Below are 12,124 nucleotides of genomic sequence, written 5' to 3' on the forward strand. Positions count from 1 at the left end.
CTGTAGTAATACCTTAAAAACAAGTCTATGGGATTAGCAATACTCAGTCAGGCATCAGTTTGCATAATATAGGATAGTATGCAAACTGACACTCTATACATCACCAGTAGAATAAAGAACTCACTAAGGGGGTAAGGTTATCGATTACTACAGAAAAAAAAATCTGTGTATGTATATTATATTTTCAATATATAGATTTATATCCAATCCTACAGAAATACATTTTTTACCATGACTACAGACATTTATAAAATACAGACATATTCACAGCAATACGACTAGCGATACAATGACTACAGAATATTGACAAAAAAAACCATAATGATACAGAGTGTAAAAGGGTAGATGGTCAGTTAAAGGGACATGAAACACAAACATTTTCTTTCATGATCCAGATAGATTATACTATTTTTTTGTGGCATGGTAAGTGCTGTTTATATTGTATTCCTAAAAAGTTCAATTATATTTTTTTTTAAAAAAAAGTTATCTGTTGTATTGTAATTATTTTTCATGTACACATTGCAGATTGAAAATTAAATTAAATTACAGTGAGACATGGAAAGTAGATGGGAAAAGGTTGCACTTTAGAATGTGTGGGGGGGGGGGCATTTTTTAACTTCGCCCTGGGAGCCAAAATCTCTAGAAATGGCCCTGATTATAAGATTTGGAAAACTTCTATTTCCTCGTGTTCCACTCATAATTTTTCTTGGCATACATTTAGAATTCCTAGAATTTATCAGTTTCTTCAAAATGGTTTAGATAAGGACTTATCTGCCAGTACTTTGAAAGGACAGATTTCTGCCCTTTCTGTTATGTTTCACCGAAAGATTGCTCATCTTCTGGACATTCATTGTTTTGTTCAGGCTTTGTCTAGAATTAAACCTGTCATTAAAGGGACAGTCTAGGCCAAAATAAACTCTCATGATTCAGATAGAGCATTTAATTTTAAACAATTTTCCATTTTACTTTTACCACCAATTTTACTTTGTTCTCTTGGTATTCGTAGTTGAAAGCTTAACCTAGGAGGTTCATATGCTAATTTCTTAGACCTTGAAGGCCACCTCTTTTCAGATTGCATTTTAACAGTTTTTCACCACTAGAGAGTGTTAGTTCACGTATTTCATATAGATAACACTGTGCTCGTGCACGTGAAGTTATCTGGGAGCAGGCACTGATTGGCTAGACTGCAAGTCTGTCAAAAGAACTGAAATAAAGGGGCAGTTTGCAGAGGCATAGATACAAGATAATCACAGAGGTTAAAAGTATATTATTATAACTGTGTTGGTTATGCAAAACTGGGAAATGGGTAATAAAGGGATTATCTATCTTTTAAAACAATAAAAATTCTGGTGTAGACTGTCCCTTTAAATCTATTTCTCCTCCATGGAGTCTCAATCTTAGTGTTACAGTCTTTACAGGCTCCCCCTTTTGAGCCTATGCATTCTTTAGACATTAAACTACTTTCTTGGAAAGTTCTGTTTCTTTTAGCTATCTCTTCTGCTATAAGAGTTTCAGAATTATCCGCCCTTTCTTGTGAAACACCTTACTTGATTTTTCATCAAGACAAATCAGTTTTACCGACTACTATGATTTTTTTTTTCTAAAGGTTGTTAATTATAACAACATTAACAGAGAAATTGTTGTTCCCTCTTTGTGTCCTAATCCTATAAATGATGCAGAAAGATCTTTACATTCTTTGGATGTTGTCAGAGCTTTAAAATATTATGTTGCTGCCACTAAAGATTTCAGAAAGACTTCTAGTTTGTCATTTTTACTGGTTCACGGAAGGGTCAGAAAGCTTCTGCTATTTCTTTAGCCTCTTGGTTAAAACGTCTGATTCACAAAGCTTATTTGGAAGCGGGTCAGTCTCCGCCTCAGAGAATTACATCTCATCCTACAAGATCAGTTGCCACATCTTGGGCTTTCAAGAATGAGGCTTCAGTTGATCAAATCTGCAAAGCAGCCATTTGGTCTCCTTTGCATACTTTTACCAAATTTTACCATTTTTATGTTTTTGCCTCTTTAGAAGCAGCTTTTGGTAGAAAGGTTCTTCAGGCAGTGGTCACTCGTTGATTCTGTTGCCTATAAAAATTTCTTCAGGTTTTTTTAGTTATTAAAAGACTTTAATTTATAGATATTATTCCCAGCGAAAAAAGCTGTTTATATTTTATCCCTCCCTTTTTATTTTTGTTACTCGTGGTCTTCCACATTTTGGGTATTATATCCCATATGTAACAAAACGTGGACTCTTGCCACCTATATGAAAGAAAACCTAATTTATGTAAGAACTTACCTGATAAATCCATTTTTTTATGGTAGCGAGAGTCCATGAGGTCCTCTCCCTATTTATGGGTTGTTTTTAACAGAGCACATCTTTTTCCTGTTCCTTTTTTATGACTTTTTCTTACTCCTTTTTTTACACCTCACTTCTTGGCTATACGTTAAACTGAGATATGAGTGAGGTCGGTGGGGTATTTATAGGCTTTGAGGTTTGGGAAATTTTGCCTCCTCCTGGTAGGAATGTATATCCCATATGTAACAAATCGTGCACTCTCGCCACCATGAAAGAAATTAATTTATCAGGTAAGTTCTTACATAGATTTATGTCTTTTTGTACTTACCCTTATATCCCTTTCTTCGGAATTCTGAGGGACTGTACATGAATATCCTGTTTTCCATAGCTAGGAGTTCTTCATTCTGATCTTGCTATACACCTGTTTTCTTTATATCGTTTTGTTTTGCTTTCTCCATTACAATTAAACTGGACGATAAGAGAAATGGTCATTAGAGAAATACAGAAATAGAGATATTTAAATTGAAATTCTTCTCCAATGTGGTAGCTTGATATTAATATGTTTGTAACTGCAAATTCTGTACCTCAGAATGTAAAGAAAGCAGTTATTAAAGGGACAGTAAACCTCAAAAATAATGTTATATAATTCTGCACATAGTGCAGAATTATATAACATTATATTAGCCTTATCTTTATAAAACCTAATATTCCCTTTTAATTTAAAAAAAAACAAACGGCTGTTTTACAGACCGGCTCTCTGTACTCTGCTGAGCGGGTCTGTTTTATTCACACAGCGCATCGGGCCAGCTGTATAGTCACAGCCCGGCCCGACCGCGCCATTATACACAGTGCAGCTCGCTCCTGCTGTCAGACAGAGCAGGAGCGAGCTGCACTTAGTGTTATGGCGCGGTCGGGCCGGGCTGTGACTATACAGCTGGCCCGATGCGCTGTGTGAATAAAACAGACCCGCTCAGCAGAGTACAGAGAGCGGGTCTGTAAAACAGCTGGGGGTTTTTTTAAATTAAAAGGGAATATTAGGTTTTATAAAGATTGCGCTAATATAATGTTATATAATTCTGCACTATGTTCAGAATTATATAACATTATTTTTAAAGTTTACTCACACTTTAATAGTACAAAAACAATGTTTTCTTCTTACTTTAACTTCATTATTTTTAATAATTACCTGGTGTAAGGGACTGTGTGTGTCTGCAAATACCTCAGTGTGAACTTGCTACATGAGAAGGTTTAGAAATCTCCTAACTCTTAAGGGATATTAAACCCATTTTTTTCTTTCATGATTCAGATAGCGCATGCAATTTTAAGCATCTTTCTAATTTACTCCTATTATTTTTCTCCGTTCTCTTGCTATCTTGATTTGAAAAGCACCCTGGGTAGAGCTTGCTGATAGGTGGCTACATTTAGCCACCAATCAGCACGTGCTAAACCAAAAATAGGCTGGCTCCTAAGCTTACATTCATGCTTTTCAAATAAAGATACCAAGGGAACAGAGAAAAATTGTTGATAGGAGTAAATTAGAAAGTTGCTTGAATCGTGAAAGAAAAAAATTGGGTTTAATATATTGCTATTTTTTTTTCTTTTTAGCTGGCTCCAACACAAAGTTCTTCTCTAATCAACTCAATGGAATGTATCAAAAATCCAGTGAAGACATGCGACCAGGTCTTTTCACTCATTGAAAGTCTTACGTCTCAGATTCAGAAACGTTTAGAAGACCCCAAATCTGCAGGTGAATACTGATAACGTTTAGAAATATTTCTATTGTGCTCTTTTTAAATTGCTCTGCATAAAATAGGAACCCATAGGAAGCTTGTCAATTTGGAACCAGAACCAACCAGTGTAGTTTAGCACCAATGCCTGTCTGAGCCTCTTGAATCTTTACAGTAGGTGTGTTTTATATTCCTTTTTGTCATGCTTGAAATGTAGTAAATGTTCATATCTATGAAATGTTTAAAAATAGCACAAGTGTAATGAATTAGCTAAATTAAAGGGACAAGAAACCCCAAATTTGTCTTTCATGATACAGACAATACAAAGACATTATATTTTAAAAAAGTTTCCAATTTACTTCTATCAAATTTGCTTTTGTTCAAATGGTATCCTTTGTTGATGAGATACCTAGGTATATGTATGGGGTACTACATGGCAGTAAAAAGTGCTGCCATCTAGTGCTCTTGAAAATGTATAATCACTGCTGCCATAAAGTGTTGCAGACACTTGCATGCTCCTGAGCTTACCTCCCTGATTTTCAACAAAGTAAATTGCTAAGTTGCTTAAAAATGCCTGCTCTATCTGAATTATGAAAGAATAAAATGTGGGTTTAATATCACTTTAAGAATATAAAATGTTATAAATCACAGTGTCATTTTATTATTTTATTCATTTTCCTTCTGTCCTTTCTCTATGTTTAGTAGTATATGTATTTTGTATTTCCTTCAGAATACAATCAGATATAAGGTTATCCAGTATCGCAAAAAGTACTTGTTACCAAACTCATTTTTCAAGGGGTATCCCGGTTCTATGCACCAGATACAAACATACCTCCCTTACCAGAACATCATAGAGAGACCTCTCGCTATTTACCTTGCAGTATAGCTTGTCGGTGGAGGTTCGCGTCTTTGGCTTCAGAAAACCTGTCGCTGATTACTTTGCAATTTAGCTTGTCTGTGGAGGTTCGTGGGTATACCTCTCCGTTGTCTAAGGTTTCAGAGGTTGTTTTCCGTTTTTTTACATCTAGCGATCACATGCCCCACATAATCCAATTAATGATCAAATTCAACTCACTTGTGGTGCCATGGCAACAAATCTAACAGTTGGCAATTTTATCAAGAAGAAAGGCCTTCCACGGCTGAAATGCGTAGATGTTTGACTGAATATTTGGAATATAAAGTTTCAATACAGAGCGCTCTGTTAAAATTGCCAATTGTTAATTTATAGTAACACAACAGAAATGTCTAGAATTTATGGTTGTAAAACATTTGCCCATTTGCTTGATAAACAAAAGCACCTTGTTGAATATTTAAATAAATTTGCACAAAAAGTCAAATTATATGAAATGTAATCAAATGTTTTGTCTGAAAATACAGAAGCCCTTTTGCTTTAGTTAGAGTTCTTTTGAGAGCTGGGTCTATGTTCATGGAAAGGGGGGGCTCCTTTATATTGATATATATATAGATAGATAGATAGATAGATAGATAGATAGATAGATAGATAGATGAAAACAGATGTGGCCAGTTGTAGGGAGCTTGTGTGGACATTACTGGTTGTTATCTAAGTTAAATCTTTTTCTTAGATCTACAGTTATACCACAGTGAAACTCTGGAGCTTATGCTGCAACGCTGGAGCAAGTTGGAGCGGGATTTCCGCATGAAGAATGGGCGTTACGATATTAGCAAGATCCCAGATATCTATGATTGTGTGAAATATGATGTTCAACATAATAGCTCATTAAAATTGGAAGGGACAGATGAACTCTTTAAGATTTCCAAGTCGCTTGCTGATGTTATCATTCCACAGGTAAGCATGTTCTCTACCCATTAATCATGCTGAAGAAGGTCTGTAAAACCACCAATGTTTTCTTGTATTTGTGTTTTATTTTGTGGGCGATATACTATATTAATGTATTGGTTTCAGGCAATATTTAGTTTATATACAGAGCTTTTATCTGACATACAAATGTTTCATTGGGAACAACAAAAGGGCTATATATGTATTCTTTCTTCTAAAAACATTATTTTTATCCACTGCAGGAATATGGGATTAACAAAGAAGAGAAGTTGGAGATAGCAGTGGGCTTTTGTTTTCCACTTATTAAGAAGATCCAGTTAGACTTACAAAGAACCCATGAGGACGAGTCTGTAAACAAACTTCACCCCCTGTAAGATTTTCCTAATGAAACTTGGTAATATCTATACCTAATAATTAACTTTACCTTTCTTGCAGTAATGGAACATGATATAGAGAGTTTTTTTTTAATTTAACTTAAAGGGACAGTCAAGTCCCAAAAAAAGTTCATGATTCAGATAGAGCTTGTCATTTTAAACAACTTTCCAATTTACTTTTATCACCAATTTTGCTTTGTTCTCTTGGTATTCTTAGTTGAAAACTAAACCTAGGAGGTTCATATGCTAATTTTTTAGACATTGAAATCTGAAAGCATTTTAACAGTTTTTCACCACTAGAGGGCATTAGTTCATGTGTTTCATATAGATAACATTGAGCTCACGCACGTGAAGTTACCAAGAAGTGAGCACTGATTGGCTTAAATGCATCTCTGTCGAAAGAATTGAAATAAGTGGGCAGTTTGCAGATGCTTAGATACAAGGTTATTAGAGAGGTAAAACATGTTTTATTATAACTGTGTTAGTTATACAAAACTGGGGAATGGGTAATAAAGGAATTATCTATCTTTTTAAACAACAAAAATTCTCGTGTTGACTGTCCCTTTAAAGTCTGAGTGATGGTGCTCTCCTGTGCACAAATACAGAATCACTGTTATGTCTAAGTGACTAGGCTTATGATAACTGGAATACAAATAGCGTTGATCTAATTTACATAGAACTTCCTTAAAGGGACTTAAAACCCACATTTCTCTTGTTAAGTGTATTCAGTCCACGGGTCATCCATTACTTATGGGATATTCTCCTTCCCAACAGGAAGTTGCAAGAGGATCACCCAAGCAGAGCTGCTATATAGCTCCTCCCCTCACATGTCATATCCAGTCATTCTCTTGCAAGTCTCAACATAGTAGGAAGGCTGTGAGAGGAGTGTGGAGTTTTTATACTTAATTATTTCTTCAATCAAAAGTTTGTTATTTTAAATGGCACCGGAGTGTGCTGTTTTTCTCTCAGGCAGTATTTAGAAGAAGAACCTGCCTGCGTTTTCTATGATCTTAGCAGAAGTAACTAAGATCCACTGGCTGTTCTCGCACATTCTGAGGATTGGGGTAACTTCAGAAAAGGGAATAGCATGCGGGGTCCCCTGCAAACGAGGTATGTGCAGTAAAATATTTTTCTAAGGAATGGAATTGACTAAGAAAATACTGCTGATACCGATGTAATGTAAGTACAGCCTTAAATGCAGTAGTAGCGACTGGTATCAGGCTGATGAGTGTATGTGCAGTAAAGTAATTTTCTAAGAAATGGAATTTGACTAAGAAAATGCTGTTAATACTGAAGTAATGTATGAGCCTTAACTGCAGTAGAAGCAACTGGTAGCAGGCTTATTGATAACACTACATAACCTTTAAAATGGATGTTAAAACGTTTACTGGCATGTTAATCGTTTTTTGTGAGGTACTTTGGTGATAAAACTTATTGGGGCATAATTTTTTCCACATGGCTAACGTATATTTCTGCATAGAAACAGTTAACTGAGGTTTCCCACTGTTGTAATATGAGTGGGAGGGGCCTATTTTAGCGCTTTTTTGCGCAGTAAAAATTCAGTCACAGTCTTCCTGATTCTTCCTCCATGATCCAGGACGTCTCTAGAGAGCTCAGGGGTCTTCAAAATTCATTTTGAGGGAGGTAATCAGTCACAGCAGACCTGTGACAGTGTGTTTGACTGTGATAAAAACGTTAATTGTTAAATTGATTATCCGTTTTGGGTATTAAGGGGTTAATCATCCATTTGCTGGTGGGTGCAATCCTTTGCTAATTTAATACATTTACTGTGAAAATTTGGTTGCTATAACTGATTTGGTTCATTGTTATTTCAACTGTGACAGTTTTTTTGTGCTTCTTAAAGGCGCAGTAGCGTTTTTTTATATTGCTTGTAAATTTATTTGAAAGTATTTTCCAAGCTTGTTAGTCTCATTGCTAGTCTGTTTAAACATGTCTGACACAGATGAATCTGTTTGTTCACTATGTTTGAAGGCCAATGTGGAGCCCCATAGAAATATGTGTACTAAATGTATTGATGTCACTTTAAATAAAAGTCAGTCTTTATCTGTAAAGAAATTATCACCAGACAACGAGGGGGAAGTTATGCCGACTAACTCTCCTCACGTGTCAGTACCTTCGCCTCCCGCTCAGGAGGCGCGTGATATTGTGGCGCCAAGTACATCAGAGAGGCCCTTACAAATCACTTTGCAAGACATGGCTGCTGTTATGACAGAAGTATTATCTAAATTGCCAGAATTAAGAGGCAAGCGCGATAGCTCTGGGTTAAGGACAGAGCACGCTGATGATGTGAGAGCCATGTCCGATACTGCGTCACAATTTGCAGAACATGAGGACGGAGAGCTTCATTCTGTGGGTGACGGATCTGATCCAGGGAGACCGGATTCAGAGATTTCTAATTTTAAATTTAAGCTTGAGAACCTCCGTGTATTGCTAGGGGAGGTATTAGCGGCTCTGAATGATTGTAACACGGTTGCAATTCCAGAGAAATTATGTAGGCTGGATAGATACTATGCGGTGCCGGTGTGTACTGACGTTTTTCCTATACCTAAAAGGCTTACAGAGATTATTAGCAAGGAGTGGGATAGACCCGGTGTGCCCTTTTCCCCTCCTCCTATATTTAGGAAAATGTTTCCAATAGACGCCACCACACGAGACTTATGGCAGACGGTCCCTAAGGTGGAGGGAGCAGTTTCTACTTTATCTCAGCGTACAACTATCCCGGTGGATCCAATGGATAAAAAATTAGAAGGTCACCTTAAGAAAATGTTTGTTCAACAAGGTTTTATCTTACAGCCCCTTGCATGCATTGCGCCTGTCACTGCTGCTGCGGCATTCTGGTTTGAGTCTCTGGAAGAGGCCATTCGCACAGCTCCATTGGATGAGATTATGGACAAGCTTAAAGCACTTAAGCTAGCTAACGCATTTGTTTCTGATGCCGTTGTACATTTAACCAAACTAACGGCTAAGAACTCCGTATTCGCCATCCAGGCGCGCAGAGCGCTATGGCTTAAATCCTGGTCAGCTAACGTGACTTCTAAATCTAAATTGCTTAATATTCCTTTCAAAGGGCAGACCTTATTCGGCCCCGGCTTGAAAGAAATTATTGCTGACATTACTGGAGGTAAGGGTCATACTCTTCCTCAGGACAGGGCCAAATCAAAGGCCAAACAGTCTAATTTTCGTGCCTTTCGTAACTTCAAAGCAGGAGCAGCATCAACTTCCTCCGCCCCAAAACAGGAAGGAACTGTTGCTCGTTACAGACAGGGCTGGAAAGCTAACCAGTCCTGGAACAAGGGCAAGCAGGCCAGAAAACCTACTTCTGCCCCTAAGACAGCATGAAGAGAGGGCCCCCTATCCGGAAACGGATCTAGTGGGGGGCAGACTTTCTCTCTTCGCCCAGGCTTGGGCAAGAGATGTCCAGGATCCCTGGGCGTTGGAGATCATATCTCAGGGATATCTTCTGGACTTCAAAGCTTCTCCTCCACAAGGGAGATTTCATCTTTCAAGGTTATCAGCAAACCAAATAAAGAAAGAGGCGTTTCTACGCTGTGTACAAGACCTCTTACTAATGGGGGTGATCCACCCAGTTCCGCGGACGGAACAAGGGCAAGGATTTTACTCAAATCTGTTTGTGGTTCCCAAGAAAGAGGGAACCTTCAGACCAATCTTGGACCTAAAAATCTTAAACAAATTCCTAAGGGTTCCATCATTCAAAATGGAAACTATTCGAACCATCCTACCCATGATCCAAGAGGGTCAGTATATAACCACAGTGGACTTAAAGGATGCCTACCTTCACATACCGATTCACAAAGATCATTATCGGTACCTAAGATTTGCCTTTCTAGACAGGCCTTACCAATTTGTAGCTCTTCCCTTCGGGTTAGCTACGGCCCCTAGAATTTTTACAAAGGTTCTGGGCTCACTTCTGGCGGTGCTAAGACCGCGAGGCATAGCGGTGGCTCCGTACCTAGACGACATTCTGATACAAGCTTCAAGTTTTCAAATTGCCAAGTCTCATACAGAGATAGTTCTGGCATTTCTGAGGTCGCATGGGTGGAAGGTGAACGTGGAAAAGAGTTCTCTATTACCACTCACAAGGGTTCCCTTCCTAGGGACTCTTATAGATTCTATAGAGATGAAAATTTACCTGACGGAGTCCAGGTTATCAAAACTTCTAAATGCTTGTCGTGCCCTTCATTCCATTCCACACCCGTCAGTAGCTCAGTGCATGGAAGTAATCGGCTTAATGGTAGCGGCAATGGACATAGTGCCATTTGCGCGCCTGCATCTCAGACCGCTGCAATTATGCATGCTAAGTCAGTGGAATGGGGATTACTCAGATTTGTCCCCTCTACTAAATCTGGATCAAGAGACCAGAGATTCTCTTCTCTGGTGGCTTTCTCGAGTCCATCTGTCCAGGGGTATGACCTTTCGCAGGCCAGATTGGACGATTGTAACAACAGATGCCAGCCTTCTAGGTTGGGGCGCAGTCTGGAACTCCCTGAAGGCTCAGGGATTGTGGACTCAGGAGGAGAAACTCCTCCCAATAAATATTCTGGAATTAAGAGCAATATTCAATGCTCTTCTAGCTTGGCCTCAGTTAGCGACACTGGGGTTCATCAGATTTCAGTCGGACAACATCACGACTGTGGCTTACATCAACCATCAAGGGGGAACCAGGAGTTCCCTAGCGATGTTGGAAGTCTCAAAGATAATTCGCTGGGCGGAGTCTCACTCTTGCCACCTGTCAGCGATCTATATCCCAGGCGTGGAGAACTGGGAGGCGGATTTTCTAAGTCGCCAGACTTTTCATCCGGGGGAGTGGGAACTTCATCCGGAGGTCTTCGCTCAACTGATTCATCGTTGGTGCAAACCAGAACTGGATCTCATGGCGTCTCGCCAGAACGCCGAACTTCCTTGTTACGGATCCAGGTCCAGGGACCCGGGAGCGGCGCTGATAGATGCTCTAGCAGCCCCTTGGGTTTTCAACATGGCTTATGTGTTTCCACCATTTCCGCTGCTTCCTCGGCTGATTGCCAAGATCAAACAGGAGAGAGCATCGGTGATTCTGATAGCGCCTGCGTGGCCACGCAGGACCTGGTATGCAGACCTAGTGGACATGTCGTCCTGTCCACCATGGTCTCTGCCTCTGAGGCAGGACCTTCTAATTCAGGGTCCTTTCAACCATCCAAATCTAATTTCTCTGAGGCTGACTGCATGGAGATTGAACGTTTGATTCTATCAAAGCGTGGCTTCTCGGAGTCGGTTATTGATACCTTAATACAGGCTCGGAAACCTGTTACCAGAAAAATTTACCATAAGATATGGCGTAAATATTTATATTGGTGCGAATCCAAGAGTTACTCATGGAGTAAGGTTAGGATTCCTAGGATATTGTCTTTTCTACAAGAGGGTTTAGAAAAGGGCTTATCTGCTAGTTCGTTAAAGGGACAGATTTCCGCTCTGTCTATTCTTCTACACAAACGTCTGGCAGAAGTTCCAGACGTTCAGGCTTTTTGTCAGGCTTTGGCTAGGATTAAGCCTGTGTTTAAGACTGTTGCTACGCCGTGGAGCTTAAACTTAGTTCTTAAAGTTCTTCAAGGTGTTCCGTTTGAACCCCTTCATTCCATTGATATTAAGCTGTTATCTTGGAAAGTTCTGTTTTTGATGGCTATTTCCTCGGCTCGAAGAGTCTCTGAGTTCTCTGCCTTACATTGTGATTCTCCTTATCTGATTTTCCATTCAGACAAGGTAGTTCTGCGTACTAAACCTGGGTTCTTACCTAAGGTAGTTTCTAACAGGAATATCAATCAAGAGATTGTTGTTCCATCATTGTGTCCTAACCCTTCTTCAAAGAAGGAACGACTTTTGCATAATCTGGACGTAGTCCGTGCCCTGAAGTTCTATT

General features: G+C 39.0%; 1 protein-coding gene across 3 annotated transcripts in view; it reads left to right on the forward strand.

The window, feature by feature from the left end:
* Positions 1-12,124, forward strand: part of PPIP5K1 (diphosphoinositol pentakisphosphate kinase 1) — a 488,970-nt gene that overhangs the window by 210,814 nt on the left and 266,032 nt on the right. For all 3 annotated transcript variants that reach the window (XM_053717727.1, XM_053717728.1, XM_053717729.1), the window contains exons 19-21: positions 3,899-4,040; positions 5,604-5,827; positions 6,061-6,188. In XM_053717727.1, coding sequence (XP_053573702.1) covers positions 3,899-4,040; positions 5,604-5,827; positions 6,061-6,188 — 494 coding nt within the window. The remainder of the gene's footprint in view (positions 1-3,898; positions 4,041-5,603; positions 5,828-6,060; positions 6,189-12,124) is intronic.

The sequence above is a fragment of the Bombina bombina genome, chromosome 6 (assembly GCF_027579735.1).
Source record: "Bombina bombina isolate aBomBom1 chromosome 6, aBomBom1.pri, whole genome shotgun sequence".
Classification (NCBI taxonomy): domain Eukaryota; kingdom Metazoa; phylum Chordata; class Amphibia; order Anura; family Bombinatoridae; genus Bombina; species Bombina bombina.